Raw genomic sequence first — 18,840 nt, forward strand, 5'->3', positions numbered from 1 at the left:
GGAGGGGAAATCAACATTCATTAGGCAACACCACCATTTTTTTAAGTGCAGAAGACCACATGACATCATTCCTTTAATTCCTAATTCTACACTGAACCCCAGTTGCGAAAAATAACTCTGGGGGAACTATTACCGAGAAATAGAGCTGTCAGATAAAACATGGAACACCTAGTAAAAGCTAAGTTTGAGATAAAAACTTAGCTTTTACTAGGTGTTCCATGATCCAATGATCCAAAGATCATTTGTTTAGCACGTGTATGTTCCATGTGCTATTTAAGATGCACTTCTACTGAAGCATTATTGGTTATTTATCTCAAATTCAAATATAGCTCCCTGTACTGGGTTTTGATTTTGGTGTGGTTTGGTTTGGTTTGCTGAATCGGGCAACCCAACCTCGAGGCTTCTCTATTTCCTACCAAATGCTGGACCTCTGGGTTTATTGTATAACCTTTTGCTCTTTTTCTTCTATTTCTTGGCAGTGGTTGGGTTGGAGAGCAGAAGGAAACATGGCGCAGAAGATGGCTTCGTCACAGTGAGTCTCCAGCCGGACAGAGGTGAGGACGCTGTCCTCCGCATGTTTACCTTCCTGCGGGTTGGACGCTTGCTTCTTGGCCTTTAAATGCTTATTTCTCAACACTTGGGTTTTAGGGAAGAGGGCAAATTCTCAAGAAAATCGTAATTATCTGAGACTCTGGACTCCAGAAAATAAATCAAAATCAAAGAATGCAAAGGATTTACCCAAACTGAATCAGGTAGGCGTTTAACATTTCAGTTTCTTCATTTCGAACCTTGAAGCTCTGTTTTCCAGTCATAGATAAATGTAGCAGAAGTCCCCCTCAAAGAGAATAGTAACTCGGAATATTGAATTAGGATCTGTTTGGATGCATTTTTTGCATGTTTTTGTGAATCAAAAATAGGCTCTGTCTTGAGAAGGTGAACCCCACCGAGAAAATGTGAGTCACAAAATACTCAGTTTTGAGAGTACAGGCATTCTTATTTTAGGTATTAAGAATACCCTCAGATATGCAAAAGACAAGTTCATGCTGTTTGCAAATCACTGTGCTTGGCTATCGAGGTATCTAACACATTTATTTGCTCCTTAACAAGCTGAAACATCAGGCAACAAATAAAACAATATAAGTAATTGTAAGGCAGGATGACAATGCTGAGTTTCCTGTGAGGAGAGCAGATAAACCATGTGGGTGGGGCGTCCAGGGACACGAGCAGATGTGTCATGGGGGAGGGGATTGGAGCCTCCCCATGGCTACATACTGAAGTGTAGCTGGTGTCAGCTGGTGACATATAGTACGTCATTCTACTACTACATATTGAAGTGTGTAGATGTGAAGTGAGATGACAAAATTAATTTATGGTACTTGAACAGAGGGGGAAGAGTTAGTGGAGCAATTGTCTGACCGTCATTCTTGACTCCAGGTGACAGGTACATGAAGGGTTATTATCTCATTCTTTCTATGTTTATGGATATTGGAAAATTGTCAAATTAAGTGGAATGCAAACATGAATAAAGAGAGTTTAAACAACCCATCAATTCATCTGACATCTGGGACTTTTCCAGAGTCTTTCAGGAGCCCTAATATTTTTTTTTTAAGATTTTATTTATTTTATTTGACACAGAGCACAAGCAGGGGGAACGGCAGGCAGAGGGAGAGGGAGAAGCAGGCTCCCCGCTGAGCAGGGAGCCCAATGTGGGGCTTGATCCCAAGACCCTGGGATCATGACCTGAGCAGAAGACAGACGTTTCACCCACTGAGCCACCCAGGCACTTCCAGGAGCCCTAATATTAAATCGCTTTGCAGTCTGCTTTAGTCCTGCCTCGGTGCCTCCCATGAGATTCTCACATCCTTTGTGTTTTTCCAAATCCCTTTTCAGGGCCAGTTTATAGAGCTGTGTAAGACAATGTACAACATGTTCAGCGAAGACCCCAATGAGCAGGAGCTCTACCACGCCACGGCAGCGGTGACCAGCCTCCTGCTGGAGATCGGGGAGGTCGGCAAGCTCTTTGTCACCCAGCCTGCAAAGGAGGGTGGCAGCGGGGGCAGCGGGCCCACCTGCCCCCCGGGCATCCCGGGCATGCTCTTCCCCAAGAAAGGGCCCAGCCAGGCCTACGTGGTGGAGTCTGTTGAGCCCCTCCCGGCCAGCCTGACGGTGGAGGGTGAGGAGCACTCCCTAGGAGGCCAGATGGAGGACATTAAGCTGGAGGACTCCTCTCCCCGGGACAACGGGGCCTGCTCCTCCATGCTGATTTCCGACGACGACACCAAGGATGACAGCTCCATGTCCTCGTACTCAGTGCTGAGTGCCGGCTCCCACGAGGAGGACAAGCTGCACTGTGAGGACATCGGGGAGGACACAGTCCTGGTGCGCAGCGGCCAGGGCACGGCGGCACTGCCCCGGAGCACCAGCCTGGACCGGGACTGGGCCATCACCTTCGAGCAGTTCCTGGCCTCCCTCCTGACTGAGCCGGCCCTGGTCAAGTACTTTGACAAGCCCGTGTGCATGATGGCCAGAATCACCAGTGCAAAAAACATCCGGATGATGGGCAAGCCCCTGACCTCGGCCAGTGACTATGAGATCTCCGCCATGTCGGGCTGACACCTGCGCCTTCACTGGGGATGGGTGGGGTGGGGGAGGGGAAGGGTTTTGTTTTGTTTTTAAACGTTCTGTGTTGGGGTTTCTCTCTTCCTTTTAAATTAAATATTTATTAGTACGTGGCTTGAAGCCTCGTGTTTTCATAATATAATACAATGAAAACCGTTGGAGAAATATTTAAACGCCTCGATGTAGGTACACTGTCTTGGGGGGAGGGGGATTTACCAGAATACCGTTTATTCCGTGAATTCCAAAACAGAGATGAATCTGTCCGTGATATGTGTGTATTTTAATCTTGCTGTTGAGCTGTATACGTGGTTTAAAAAAATAGTGCTGTTTAATGCTAAATAAGGCAACGGCCATTTGTGTATTTGGGCTTTCTAAATGAACCTGGATCCATAGGAAAATGGAATGCCACGAACACAAGAATGTTCCCAAAAGAAAAAGGCAATGTCAGCTGAGGGAAATTCTGTACCATCAGAGGGAGCATTCAAAATGTTTTTTAAGATTTGAAATACATTTCATAAAATTCCTCTATTCAGAAATCATATTCAACAGATGTTTCCTTTCAAGGGGGAAATGTTTGAGGTTCTAAACAATTATGAACGTGTAAGTGATTTTTACATGATGCCAGAATGACACTTCTATTTGATCAATCTGGACCAATACCAGGCTGGTTTTGCATTGGAAAACTATTCTGATTATTTAAGTCAGCTGACCAGAATTCAGGGAAAATGAACAGTCTTTTGTTACAGAGAATCTGAAAATGGCAACAAAGATGACAGAGGGCTCAGGATTTTTTTTTTTTTTCTTTCTTTTCTGGAAAGAGTAAAAGTACTGATGCTTCTGATACTGGATCTTCAGCTTCTTGTTACTCACTGCAAATAAAGCAAAAACTAAAACAATAAACTTTATCATTTCTGTACTCTCCATAGATTCTAGAAATCATGCCATGTATCGCTTATGATCATCTTTCCAGTTAAATCAATGTAAAGTAGAGATCATGTAAACTTTAAAAAAAATCTGCAAGATAACGTACCTGAATGTTTTAAAGCAGAACTTGTCACTTTATTAAGAGAATAGGATGCTCTATCTATTTCCTGAATGGATGTGGAAAAGAAGACTAGCGCACCTGCACTTTGGATTCTTGCTTTTTCTTTTTTTTTTTTAATTTTATTACTATTACAGTTTTGCCTTTTACAGACACTGAAGGTGTTCTCTCCTGTTGAATCATCATCATGGTCACATTTTCTTTGCTTATTCGGCGTTCCTGTCAACACATTCCTTTATGACTCCTTGTGTTTTTATTTTAGCTCTTGTTGCTGTTTTTTATTTTGTTTACAGAATGATTTTTAAACTGTCCGATGAAGTAGTGTTAACCTCAAGTAGGACCAATGTGAACAAATAAAATACATCAGATATTCAGATACGGCTTTCATCTCAGTACTTGAGTTCCTGCTTAAGGCAATAACGTGACTCTTTCCACAATGTTGTGGGTGGTGGTGGTTGGGGGGGGTCGTGATTCTATTTGGGCAACCATTTTAAGTAAACCAGGGCTTACAGGCAAATATTTTGAGATAAGAAATATTATCCAGTGATCTACGCTTGAATGGGTATATTTAAAATAAGAGAATGCTTATCAGTTATCTAATTATTTAACTTAAACTGCAAAAGAGATTAAAGGATGAAAATCCCTCGTTTCATCCTCATTAATACATTGTAGTACCATTGGGTTTTTATCTAGTTGAGTGACCAGTAATTTATTTCATTTAACTTTAAGATGGTTACACATTATTACATCACGTGTTTTCTACCTTTAGGGGCACCTGGGTGGCTCCGCCGGTTGGGCGTCTGCCTTCCACTGGGGTCATGATTCTAGAATCTTGGGATCGAGCCCCATGTCAGGCTCCTTGCTCAGCGGGGAGTCTGCCTCTCCCTCTCCCTCTGCTCCTCCCCCACTCATGCTCACTCTCTCTCACAACTCTAAGGAAGGAAGAGAAAGAGAAAGAAAAAGCCGATATTCCTGCTCACCTCTACCTTGCCAAAATCAAAGATGGATTGGGGAGGGGAGTAAGAATGCATTTAAATGTCTTGCCCTAGATAAACCAGAGGAGTCAGGACTCTCCAGAACTCTTGAGAAAGGCGCCTTGAACGGTGTGTCCTGAAAGCCGGTATCTCTGCGGATGCCGGGTTGTAATACCACCCTCACCGGTTCACAGTGCGTCACTGCAGGAACACACTCCGTAATGGCCATGCGTAGTCCACCTGCTTCTCGAAGCTACAGGAGCCCTTAGCCTTGGAGATGGTTATTTACTGCTTAGCCCGTGAGACAAACAGGCCTGTCAGCCCACCCTCCTCAGCCTCCAGAAGGCGGTTAGTGCATTTCAAAGAGCATTTTCTGAAAAAAGTTTCAAGTTTTAACGGTTCTGTTGTGTCTTTTTAGTTTCTCCTCTTGAGCTGACGGTGATTGACTCTTAGTGGTCCCCTTTGAGCTGGCTCTGTGATGACGAGATTCCCAGGCTAATGTTCATTACACCCTCCAGATGGTGGCTCTTGTGTCTACCCTCAACAGCTTGACCTGGCATCCCCGTGAGCTCTGAGCTACAGAGTGCTGGGCCTTGGCCTCAGTGGAGCTTTTACCTATGAAAACTCCAAAGAAAACTGCTTGGGGAAAGGAAGAAACCACTTGGGGCCTGGAGGCTAGGGAAGTGGGTGGGCCAGAGAAACCACAGATCTAACCTTGTTCCATCCAGCGTTACTTCAAGTCTGATTCCGGAGAAGAAGGGGACAGCTATGTGGAAGGGCCAGCAAGGCAATGAGAAGGATGAGGGGCGCACAGCATGCTCATCCCCCTTCGAGGTATGTGGTGTGGGGACCCAGGCAGCCAGGCAGATGGCAGCTCTTGGTGCTTGTACTTTTCCTGTCCCCAGGGATTCAATAGCTGCCTCCCAGTTGTGAGCTGATCTCTGCCTGAAGCTTTGTCTCAGGGGCCAAAACGTAGAGCTACTTTCGTTCTTGAGTCTAACGGAGAGAAACTCGTGGGGAGTGTCAAAGCTGCCTCATTTCGGATACCTCCGGGGGAAGAGCCGCTGAGTGGGCACTCTTCACTCCCCATCCCAGAGGAAGGCGCCTCTGTTACAGTGAACTCTTTAGCAGTGGATGTGGTGAGTACAAAGCATTGCACCCAATTTTCTGCTTTAAGATGACTCTTTACATAACGTTCAGGGCCCTGTGCCTTTTGTTGAACACATTCTTTTTTTTTTTTTTTTAAAGATTTTATTTATTTATTCGACAGAGAGAGATCACAAGTAGGCAGAGAGGCAGGCAGAGAGAGAGAGAGGAGGAAGCAGGCTCCCTGCCGAGCAGAGAGCCCGATGTGGGACTCGATCCCAGGACCCTGAGATCATGACCTGAGCCGAAGGCAGCGGCTTAACCCACTGAGCCACCCAGGCGCCCTGTTGAACACATTCTTGACAGTCTAATTCCTTAAAAGGAAAGCTTAGGGAGCCAGACAAAGGAATCAACAGATGGGCACAGGCTGAGCTTAGAAGGTAAGGACCAGGTTTCTCTACCTGTGATCTTTGTTGATGTGCCTGGTTGCCCGGAGGAAGCTAGAAGCAGCTAGAAGCACGTGGCTGAGAGGAAAGCTGCAGATGAGGGCTTTCTGGGTTGACAGCTGCTTCCTCTCCTCCCCCTTCACAGAGGGGCCAGATCTGACTCTAAAAACTGAAATCCTTAGACTCCTTGAAGGGCAGGTACCAGCTAGACTGAAGTCACGTCGCTGGGACTGGACTGGAGAATCTTTTGAGTCCTCGGGAAAAGAGCTAGTGAATTTACGTTATTCCATGATTATCGCCCAGCTCCTATGCTGTTTTAGGCACCCAGAGTACAGCAGCAAATGACACAGATCAGAAGTCCCTGTCCTTAAGAGAAATTTACACTCTGATAAGGGAAATAGACAATAAGCGAGATAAACGCCATATATGTTATGTGAGTGACATGAGCATTTAAAAAAAATAAAGACGCAGGACTTGAAATGCTGGAACTCTCAGGGAAGAGTACCTCACAGAGGTACCTTTTGAGTGAGCCACACCCATACCTGAGGGAAGAGCATCTCAGACAAAAGAAACCACAAGTACAAAGGCCCCTGAAGTAGGAAGCTGCCTGGTAAGTTGGAGGCAAAAGAAGGATCTTTGTATGAGCAGCGGGAAGACGTTAGCCATGAGGCAGAGCGGTAACTGGGAACCAGAGCTCACAGGATCTCCGAGGCCAGTGAATAGACTCTTGCTTTTCGCTCTGAGATGGAGCATCCTACAGACAGGAGCAGAGGTGGCATGTTCAGACTTAGATGTCAAGAATAATTCTGAGCACACGAATGAGAATCATGGTAGAAGCACAATATTCGAAGCGGACGGGCGGGTTAAGAATCACTGTCATGATTCAGGTTAAGAGCTGGTCATGGCTTTTTCCCCCGCCCTTACTCCTGGAGTAGGGACTCATCCACGCAGGAGTTAAAGCAGTCACAGGCCCAGTCAGACCAAAACGGACGGAGCTTCACTCTATGCCACAGGGAGAGGTGTGTCAGAGAACTGGGCCCCCTGGTCCCCGTCATCTCTACCAATCTGGGTTTCCCTGAGTCCTCGCCAGCATTCACCAAGTACTTAGCATCCACATCACAGACGTCCTCTCTGCACCCCTCTCCCTTTTGCCACCACCAGGGAAGCCTCTGTAGAAAGAACACTCCACCACACTCCCCAAAGACTCCAAACTTGATTTCTGTGGTTTCAACTCCCCGCTGTGTCTCAGAACATCAACATATCTCCGCAGCTCCGTGTCTCCCGCTGTGCCTGCGCACAATCCCCCCTACCCAGGCGCCCCCCCACCCCCACCCCACCTCTAAGCCTCGGTTAGTTTGCCACGTCTTTCGCTGAATTTACTCACCAGATTCGATCCGGTGGTGGTCTCTTCAACCACTGTCTTCCCGGCTCCTCCACCTTCTGAGGAAACCACTTGTGGTGGCCACTCTGTGATCACCAAATCTTGAATCATTACAAGCATCTGCCCTCTTCAGTCGTATCTGGGCTGCTGGGGGTGGGGGGAGTTCCCACTCTATAGATCCGTGCTGATACAATTTTCAGAGGAGCTCCGTCTGCCACTCAACAATCCCTTTCCAGGTCCTTAATCCAGTCCTCCTAATATCAAAATAGCTACTTTAATTCTTGGCTGGATTCTTAAAAACCCCTAATCCCACTCCTGCCCCTTCTTAGGTAAAAAATTTGATTCGCACAAAGAACCGGCGCTATCAGTTGCAACGTTCCACTTTTAGTCGCTCGACTACAAATTTATATGAACCTGCAATCTGATTTCTCCTTCCTCCATTTTGGAGAAAATTTGGGATCCTTTTACCTCTTTTGTCTTGAACATCTTCATATATTCAATTCCTTAGCTCTCTTACACACTCTATTTACGGATTTATCGACAGTATTACAGCCCCAAATATCATGAAAGAGTAGTGCCATCTTCCACCTCCATGTTTTCATTTCCAATCTGACTTCCCTTCACTTCAGTATGACTTGGGGATTCACCAGGGCACTGAAGCTTAGAACACCGGTGCTTTCCCAAATTCCTGAACCCAATAGATGCTTTCCAGTTCTTTCTTTCCTCTCTCTGTGACATTTAGATCTATTGACGTTCCCACATTAAAACTCCCTCCTCCCTTGCATGGTCTCTGTGATTCCCTTTTCTCTCTTAGACAAAGCCTCCATCAGTTGTCCTGGCCTGCCTTCCTTTGCCACCCCATACGCAATGGGTACCCCAGCAATCCCCTAAGGCTGTCTTCTCCACTGCTTGTCCTGAAGGAGCTCACCCACTTCAGCTGTTTCAACTTCATCTGTCTGCTATTGACCGGAGAAGATTATCTCAGCTCAAGCTTCTCTCCTGAACTGTTTCATTCAACAAGTACGTACTGAGTGCCTTGGGAGTTCCAAGCTTTTTCCGCACTCTCATTTCCTGAATGTACCATATGCATCTGAAAAGTTGGACTTGCTATGTTCTCCCTAGAACATATTCCCTTTTGTCATTTCTTAGCTTAATTAAGTGCACTAATATCCATTGGTACCTGAAGCCAGAAATGTGAGTTATCTTTGATTCCTCCTGATAGCTTGTAATCCACGTCTAGTTACCAAGACCTAGCCCTTGTTTTTTCTAAACACCTCTTTTTTTTTTAAAGATTTTATTTATTCATTTATTATTTATTTATTTGACACACAGAGAGAGATCATAAGTAGACAGAGAAGCAGGCAGAAAGAAAGGGGGAAGCAGGCTCCCTGCTGAGCAAAGAGCCTGATATGGGCTAAAGGGGGAAGCAGGCTCCCTGCTGAGCAAAGAGCCTGATATGGGTCTCGATCCCAGAAACCTGAGATCATAACTGAGCCAAAGGCATGAGCCACCCAGGTGCCCCTCTAAACACCTCTTAATCCGGATTCCTCTGTTTGTTCCCAAGTATGCAATCAGTCTGGCTCTGTACTTGTCGGTAGGTCCAAGATAGTTTTTTTTTTTTTTTTTTTTTTAAGATTTTATCTGTTTATGAGAGAGAAGGGGCATAAGCAGGGGGAGGGGCAAAAGGAGAGGGAAAAGCCGGCCCCCCGGCTGAGTAGGGAGCCCAATGTGGGGCTTGATCCTAGGATCCCAGGACCATGACCTGAGCCAAAGGCAGAAGTTTAACCCACTAAACCACCCAGGCATCCTGGTCCAAGATTTTATGAGGCTCATGTTAATATTTGATCAATCCTCATCACTTGGAACTACACTTTAAAAAAAAAAGGTTATCCTTAAACTACAGTAGCAATCCCAGCTGCCTGCTGCATGACTTGAGAAGCTCTATTGCTTCCTACTTAACAGAGCGTGCTCAGTCTATGGTGGGTCAAGCAAGCTCTCAGCACCTTGACTTTTCTTGACAGCTTTGCACAATATCTGATGGTCCAACTTCATGCCTCAAAGTGTGATTTACAGCATCCTCTGTCATCCAGAGCAGGCCAGAGACTGATGCTCTGATGAAAGGCTACATATGGATTTATAGCCCCTGACCCTTGCAACCCCAATGCAACTTTCCTTAACTGGGTCTGTTTCTCTTAATAACTGGAAGGCAGTCATTCACAGTAGCCCCTTGGCTATTGGTCAGGCTGAGTATGAGAGTTACTCCTGTAACTCCAGTAATCACTGGCTAACAAGAAAGAAAATGATGAAGTCTGTAAGTTCATGATGCCACACTTTCATATGCACACATTCATGTTTGTGGCAAGTGTTTGAAAGGACAAAGATTGTGGGGTCGTGGCCACTTTAATTTTCTGCCTCTAGTCTCCCCTCATACCCTCCAGTTACTCTTTTAACCTGCTGTTATATGATCTTTCTAAAACTTCAGTGTAATCATGTTCCTCTCCCGCCCCAACTTCCTATAGAAAAATAAACAAGCACATAGGAACAGTTATGATAAGTCACTCCCTGTCTACATAGAAACTGATTTCTCAGCACTGGTCCATATTCTGAGAGGAGAAGAACCTAGAGTGGAAGGTACTACAGTTTATTCATTTTCCCCACTGGCTGGTTTTGGTGCATTATTTACAGCATCCTCTGTCATGCTGTCAAAATCTGTGAGCCATGTATGTTAATGAACCCCTCCCTCAACTCCTGTGGCAACTTTTTTAGGTCTAGCTCAAGATGTAAAGGAAAGTGTTGGCTTTTTAAGTTTTGGAAGTGAAAGAGATCTTGGTATAAAATAGGATGTGGTCAAGATGACATTTCATCAGGAGCCAAAAAGTGAGTATTTGGTATTTGGACATTAGTTTTGTATAAATTGAATACTTGTATAAAATTATTTGTATTTTTGGGGGTACCTGGGTGTCTCAGTGGGTTGGGCCTCTGCCTTCGGCTCAGGTCATGACTTCAGGGTCTTGGGATCGAGCCCTGAGTCGGGCTCTCTCCTCAGCGGAGAGCCTGCTTCCCCCTCTCTGTCTGCCTGCCTCTCTGCCTACTTGTGATTTCTCTCTCTGTGTGGCAAATAAATAAAATCTTAAAAAAAAAATCGTATTTTTGTTATTTGTATTTATTGTATAAAATTAATTGTATAAAGATAGTCTTGTATAAAATAAATTGAAACATCAGGTATGCCCAGCATGATATAACGCAGTATCTCTTCTCACAATGAGAAGTAACAAACTACCTGAATTCACTGGGCCTTTCTTTTTTAAAGATTTACTTATTTATTTATTTGACAGAGAAAGAGACAGTGAGAGGGGGAACACAAGCAGGGGAGGTGGGAGATGGAGAAGCAGGCTTCCCACTGAGCAGGGAGTCCAATTCAGGGCTCGATTCCAAGACCCTGGGATCATGACCTGAGCCGAAGGCAGGTGCTTCATCAACTGAGCCACCCTGGGGTCCCTCACTGGGTCCTTCTTGAAAGAAGTCAAAGAAGTGCTTATTGAAGCTGAGAAGACTATTAATGAAAAGTTAATGAAAAAAAATGAAAGCACAACACATTTTGCAATGGGGCACTGGGTGATTTCCTCAGCAGCTGGTCTCATGAAGAAGACGAGGCATTACAGGGGTGCCTGGGTGGCTCAGTAGGTTAAAACCTCTGCCTTCAGCTCAGGTCATGATCCCAGGGTTCTGGGATCAAGCTCTGCATATCAAGCCCTGCATCGGGCTCGCCGCTCGGCGGAGAACCTGCTTCCCCACTCTCTCTCTGCCTGCCTTTCTGCCTACTTGTGATCTCTGTCTGTCAAATAAATAAATAATAGAAGAAGAAGAAAGGAGAAGAAGAAGGAGGAGGAGGAAGAGAGGCATTATGCAATCAGGGAATTTGTAAATGCTTGTTTCGTGAAGTTAACCGGAGTACAGGGGCTTTCCAAAAGACTTAAGCAAAATACAAAATTACAAACTCCTTTGAAAAGGAAGTAGTCTGTGAAGTAGCTTTCATAAAACACACAGGTTGACATGGAGATTTCAGAATCTCCTTTGGAATTCCTTCTTCTTTCTGAATAGGGAAGAGCAAAATGGAGGATTTTTGTAGAGCGAGTTGTCTCCTCAGTGGCTTGAAGAGGTTCAGGGGTTTGCTGTGAAGAGAATAAGGGCTGAAGTCCTTGGGCTGGAACTCTGTTGCCACCTCGCCCACCACTGCTCAGTCTAGAGCCCTGGGTCAACAGGGCTGACTTGGGCAGTGACCAAGCCAGGAAACGATTCAGACAGACTCTCTGGAAGATTAGAGATTCACACATTTCTCCAGAAAAATGTTTACCACATACTGAGATTTCTTGGAAAATGACACTTGGTGGAAAGACTTGTCCCTGCACAGCCTTCTACTTTGTTAAATAGAAACTCTCGATAAAATACAGTAAAGAAGGCTCCAGTAGACATTAGGGCACCTGCATGAACATCACATAATAACTATTTTGTTTGCTTTTTACATGCAAGGAATACACAGATGCAGCAACTGAAAACAAACACCCATACCCAACAACAGAAAATTAGGTGGAAAGAAAGTCTTCCTCGACTAGCACCTCAAATCCTATTTCCTAACGGAGGTAGGTAACCTTGATGGATTGAGGCTCATTTGTTGTATGAATTTATAAAAACGTTTATCCACATGCATTTTTTAAAAAAAAAAGGAAAATGAGATCAAATTGAAAGTTATTCTGTGATTCCATTTTTTCCACCTAAGTGTCAGAGAGAGCTAATCTTGTTCAAATATGTAAATCTACCTCATTTATATTCATGACAGCCCAATATTCCATAGAAAAGGAATATCCCATACCACACCTGCCTTCCCCCTCCCAGCTGGTGGGCTTTCACTATTTCATTATTTCACTGTTTATAATAAGTAGAGTCTTATTATAAACACTGTGGGAGAAAATAGCACTGTAGAGACATTGTGGCATATATAAGAATATTTCCTTGGGGTAGAATTGAAGGAGTAAAATGCCCATTAAAAATAGTAACAAATAGCCACCAGATCACCTTTCAAAACAATCTACTTGCTTTCACACTCCCACCAACAGCTGGTGCTGTCTTCAACTTTTGACGTCAACCACCTTTTATTTTTTAATTTTTTAAAAAATTTAATTTTTTTCAGTGTTCCAGAATTCATTGTTTATGCACCACACCCAGTGCTCCATGCAATAGTTGCCCTCCTTAATACCCACCACCAGGCTCACCCAATGCCCCACACCCCTCCCCTCCAAAACCCTGTTTGTTTCTCAGAGTCCGCAGTCTCTCATGGTTTGTCTCCCCCTCCATTTTCCCCAAGTCACTTCTCTCCTCCATCTCCTAATGTCCTCCGTGTTATTTCTTATGCTCCACAAGTAAGTGAAACCATATGATAATTGACTCTCTCTGCTTGACTTACTTCACTCAGCATAATCTCTTCCAGTCCCATCCATGTTGCTACAAAAGTTGGGTATTCATCCTTTCTGATGGAGGCACAATACTCCATAGTGTATATGGACCTCATCTTCCTTATCCATTTGTCTGTTGAAGAGCATCTTGGTTCTTTCCACAGTTTGGTGACTGTGGTCATTGCTGCTGGCCATTGCTGTACCCCATGAGCATTGGGGTACAGATGACCCTTCTTTTCACTATATCTGTATCTTTGAGGTAAATACCCAGTAGTGCAATTGCAGGGTCATGGGGTAGCTCTGTTTTTACTTCTTTCATTTACTTATCTGAAAGAGAGAGCGAGCATAACCCTGGGGAAGCAGCACTGGCAGAGGGTGAAGCAGACTCCCCGCTGAGCAGGAAACCCCCCACCCCCCAATGTGGGGCTCAATCCCAGGACCCTGAGATCATGACCTGAGCTGAAGGCAGCTGCTTAACCAACTGAGCCACCCAGGGACCCCCTCCACAACCTTTTAATTCGTATTAATCCAATCAGTGAAAGACGATATTTTAAGTTGAAATTTTCTCATAATAGAGATAGCTGAATATTTCTTGAAATGTTTACCAGTCCTTTAGATTTATTCTGGATTTATCTTCCAACCTTTGGTATCTTGTGTTCTACAACATTGCATCATTTCCATGAGATCAGATCTGTTTTTGTTTCTCCAATTCTTACATGCCATTCACTATGGCAACAACAGGAGGATAAAATGAAAGAAAATGAGCAGGTTATTAAGCATAATAAATTGCTCCACCTTCTCTGAAGCCTAGTGACTTTCCAAATGGGAAGTATATACTTGTTAAAGATTTTATTTATCTGATAGAGAGAGAACGAGCCGGGGAGCAACAGAGGGAGAGGGAGAAGCAGGCTCCCTGCTGAGCAAGGAGTCCCATGTGGGGCTTGCTTCCAGGATCCTGGGATCATGACCCGGGCTGAAGGCAGATGCCCAACTGACCAAGCCACCCAGGTACCCTTCAGAAGTGTATTTTTAAGTGGTATTCTTGGGGCACTGGGGTGGCTCAGGATCCTAGGATCCGAGGATCAAGTCCTGAGTCTGGCTCCCTGCTCAGCGCGGAGTCTGCTTCTCCCTCTGTACCTCCCCTGCTCATACCTGTGTACCTGCTCTCTCTCTCTGAAATAAGTAAAATTTAAGAATAAATAAATAAATAAATTGCATTCTTAAGAGCCCCAGTATTTGCCATAGAGCAGACACAAAACCTCTAGTTACACCTGCTTGTTTGCATCCCATATACCCTGGTTAGCATCTATTCTTTTGTGTCCCACTAGGGGGTAACGTTGGGCTAAAGACTGTGACTTTTCCTGTGATTGAATTTTAGACCCACATTTAATGCATTCCAGTTAAAGTTTCACTTCTCCAGTCAAAACTAAATGGATACACTTCCCCTTCATGCTCCAGACAATCAGGGCTGAGAAGGAGCGCAGAGCCTCAAATTCAAGTGTAACTGAAATGATATTATCGAGAAGAGCTTGACACAAGCGTTCCTCAGACAGTGCTCCGTGGACAATGCTCTGTATTCTGTTATGAAGGAATGAGAAGCCACAGGACAAAAGGAAGAAAAGATTAAACAGAAGGGAGGTGATCCCTGACGCAAACATTACCTAACATTAAATATTTCCACAGCATTTTATTTTTGCTTAAAATGTAATTTCCTCTTGGGTTCACGGCCTGAAGCTGGCAAAATTTCCCTTTGCAGCCCTGCCAGCGCCAGCGGGTCTCATGGGACCAGGAGTTCATCCTCCCCAGCTGCGGTGCTCTGGCACGTTCCCATCAGGACCTGGCCCGGGACACAGGTGACCCCCTGGTGGCCTCCCCTGACAGTCATAAGCTCAGAACACAGTAGGTAGAAGCCGGTTTTCTGTACAAAAGCATGTAGTAAAGTCATGTACCAAAGCTGAGCTAGTTCGGGTGACTCTTCAGCCTTTGAAAGATTGTCCATGCCTCCAAGGTTACTTCCCTTTGTCGCACACTTTTTATCTTCTCTGCAAAGGAGGCACTTCAGTTGCTCTCGTAAAAGCTCCTTTAAAGATTTTATTTATTTGTCAGAGAGAGAGCAAGTGAACAGTCAGGGAAAGCGGCAGGCAAAGGGAGGAGCAGGCTTCCTGCTGAGCAAGGAGCCCAGTGCTGGATTCGACCCCAGGACCCTGGGATCATGAACTGAGCCCAAGGCAGAAGATTAACCGATTGAGCCGCCAGGCATCCCCACACAAGCTTCCTTACAAGGTCAAGATGATCCAAATTAAATGAGACAACCCTTTAAGGACTTAAAGGTGCTACTTTGTAATTAAAGCCTTGGAACACCTGGTTGGCTCAGTCAGTAGAGCTTGTGACTCTCAATCTCCGGGTTGTAAGTTAAAGCCCCACGTGAGGTGTAGCGCTTACTTAAAAATAAAATCTTTAAAATGGAATATTATCTTGCCAGAGTATCGATATCATGTCGGCCTTCAGCATGAGAGTTCACAGACAGCAACACCAGCAAACAAGCCGTGAATGCTCTTTCCCAAATGTGGAGACAGGGGAGGGAGAGAGAGAAGTAGAAAGAGGGAAAGAGAACATACGTGACAGGACATATGATCTCGCTGAGTGAAACAGCCATGCTGAGTTTCAAAAACATCAAGAGTCAAGGAGGCTGGCCCCCTTAATAATGTCCCCGTTCTATTTCTGATGGGCACCCCTAACCTTGATGAGCCGGGTTGTGGCAGTGCTGAGGGCCAGGTAGGCTCAAGCAGGGCAACTACGAGCTGACACGCCGCCATGTTTTCTCTGACTCTCTTCCCATGCACAGATGGAGCCTTTGGAAACCAGAAGGGAAACCATTCCCCAGCATAGAGTCAATTACCTGAGAGCCTGGTGGGGGAAAAAAAAAAAAAAAAGACTAACAATGAGGCCAGGGAGTTGGCAAGCAGAGGGCAGATTGGTGGAGCCACTGCTTATGGGAATAAACATCCTCCCCCCACACACCTCTGCCCTTTCCAGATCCACCCCCTCTTAATCGTCTTTCTCTCCCCACGCCAGAACCCCTACCCCCACTCCCCCTACCCCCCGCCACCAACTGCAGGTGCCATTCAAACTCTTGTGAGAAAAAAACTAACCTGGGGATTTTAGTGAACCCTCTGGTTCCTAAGAGGAAGAAAGGAGAAGATTTGGTGAAACCACTCAGAAAAGCTAAACTTATGGGCAGACTCTACCCCTAATACTCATCCTTCCTTCCTCTGCCTGTATTTAAAAATACATATTGTTAATATAGTAAGGCCTGTAATGCCATGAATCAGAGAGCCGTTTGGATCCAGTAGTCCTCAGACATGGGCCCTTGGTGTCCTGTCCGGGGCCCCATGCTTTGGGGGGCTTTGTCCACCCACTCAGGCTGTACGGATCCCTAAATACTGCTCCAGAAGAGCCCCTGAGACTGGTCCATGGGGCTGCATTACCCTCCCCTTCTAGAGCACATTCCAGAACCGGCCCCATTATTCCCTGCCCACACAGCCTTAAGCCCCTGCCAGGGCCTGGCAGGTCCCCAACCTCCTGAGAGCAGATCCATGTGTCCTAGATGTGAGCATCCTAGAGCAGAAGGTATCTGTGAGTCGTCTGTTGGGAGGGTTGTTTCTGGAGCCCCCGTGTGTAAGACAGGGCATCACACCACACGCACGAGGCCGCTCATGGTAAGCTATGGAGGGGGTGAGAAGAGAAGGGGATAGGCTTAAGGCAGCTCCCCAAAAGGCTTACAGTGCGACTCTCAGGTTGACAATCTTCCTTCAGAAAGGAGCAGTAATTATTTACTCATTACTATGAAATCAACTTATAAAGGACCCATCAGACCTTAACAGGATATACATAAGCGGGGCAGGGAATCAAAGTGAATCTGGCAATCTTCAGCTTCAAACTTGTTTTATTTCCCAGTGTTTAAAGAAACTCAAAGAGCTTTGGACACTTTGCAAGTTGTCAAAACATATGTTAGGCACAGATATGAACAGTCAGGCTTTCCCTGTGAGAAGTGCCGGTAGTTCACAGCACTTTGCTCCACAGCCCTGACAGGAGACCCCAGGCAGCCTCTCCTCCGGAAGTTTATGTCCCAAGTGCTTTCCCTTAGCACACGCTGGACAGCCGGGAGTGGGTGTCAATTACCGTCTCACTCTGAAGGCAGGCCACCTCGCCCCCAAGAAACATCAGAGTTCATTTTATAATGGAAATTTAAATCTCTCTGCTGCTTTTTACTATTTACAGTAAAAACGAATCCCCCTTTGTTTTTAACCTGGCAGCAACAATTGCCCAGTTATCAAGTTACAACCACAGAACGCATAGGACGGTCTAATTGCTTTCATAGAGATTTTGATTTCAAATGCTTCATATGTGCAAACAAAACATTCAGAGAATGCATGTAAAAAGACATGCTTTACCTGATTCAGATTATTTGATGTCCTTAAGGGTTTCCGGTACAAATCACTTGTTCGAATTCAGATCGACTAATTTAAGTTTAAAAAAGTGTCAGTCTATTTTCATTTTTATAGTTTAATAGTGGCTTTCTGAGAAAGCAGCCGCCCACCCTTCTTTACTCTTCTTAAAGAACGTTACTGAGGACTTCTGCTTCTAAGTACTAAGATGGGGTCGTTTGTGTCAGACCCACCCTATTTATTAAAGAACCACTGGCAAAGCTGGGTGAAATACCAAAAAACAAAACTGTTTGAAGGCGTAAGAAAGCTCTCAAGGCAGCTAGCACTTGAGGGACCAAAGTCCTAGACAGAAGGAATATGCATGGAGCTGATCCCAGCTCCCTTATCAGGCTTTCCCCTTAAGGAATTTGTCCATTAATCAGTAGAGGGCTGGAGAGGCGGAGAAGCCAAGTAGAACATGGTGGCAACGAGAAAAGGTGCTGAATAAAGCATTTGGTAGTCTCTTGAGGCTGGAGAGAAAAAATAGGAGTGCAGGAATGGCGAGGCAGCAAGGACACAAGGAGCCCAGATTCCGGACAGAATGGCAGCAAAGAGAAGTCAAGTCTACATCAGGTGCTGCTCATTGCTAAGCAACATATGGCCAAGAGGTTAAGAAGCTGAGCAGACCTTCCAGCATTCTCACTGAACAAGGAAAATAAAAACCAGGAAGTTCAAATGGAAATCCCAGAAGGAATTTTTTTTTAAGTTTTTGAAATATTTTATTTAGGGTGCCTGGGTGGTATGCACATTAAGTTTTAAAAAGTACTATTGCATACTTTTAAAAACTACTGTTGCAAACAGTATAACTTTTCTATGCACTGGAAAACCAAAAATTTAATTTGACTAGCATTTTTTTTAAAGATTTTATTTATTTATTTGACACAGAGAATGAGATCACAAGTAGGCAGAGAAGCGGGGTGGGGGGGGAAGCAGGCACCCTGCTGAGCAGAGAGCCCTATGCGGGGCTCTATCCCAGGACCCTGAGACCATGACCTGAGCCGAAGGCAGAGGCTTAACCCTCTGAGCCACCCAGGCACCCCACATTTGACTAGCTTTATTGTGACATTTCCTTTATTGCAGTGGTCTGGGACCCAACCTGAAATATCTCTGAGGTATGCTTATGTATCAATTCCCATGTAATACACATTTAAAAATTTATTTATTTATTAAAGAGAGAAGGCACATGCATGAGAGAGAGCGAGGGAGAGTGCAAGCAGGGGTGGGAGGCAGAGGGAGAGGGCAAAGCAGACTCCCTGCTGAGCCAGGAGCCCAATGCACTGCAGGGCTCGATCCCAGGACGCCAAGATCATGACTTGAGCCGAAGGCAGACACTTAACATACTGAGCCACCCAGGC

General features: G+C 45.2%; 1 protein-coding gene across 1 annotated transcript in view; it reads left to right on the forward strand.

Annotated features, from left to right (window-relative positions):
• Window positions 1–4,035, forward strand: part of TBC1D9 (TBC1 domain family member 9) — a 120,747-nt gene extending 116,712 nt beyond the window's left edge. The window contains exons 19-21 of the mRNA XM_082728468.1: window positions 480–554; window positions 649–752; window positions 1,891–4,035. Of these exons, the coding sequence (XP_082584594.1) occupies window positions 480–554; window positions 649–752; window positions 1,891–2,613 (902 nt within the window). The 3' untranslated portion in view covers window positions 2,614–4,035. The remainder of the gene's footprint in view (window positions 1–479; window positions 555–648; window positions 753–1,890) is intronic.
• Window positions 4,036–18,840: the final 14,805 nt, after the last annotated feature.

Source organism: Mustela nivalis (assembly GCF_964662115.1).
Source record: "Mustela nivalis genome assembly, chromosome: 4".
NCBI classification, from domain to species: Eukaryota; Metazoa; Chordata; class Mammalia; order Carnivora; family Mustelidae; genus Mustela; species Mustela nivalis.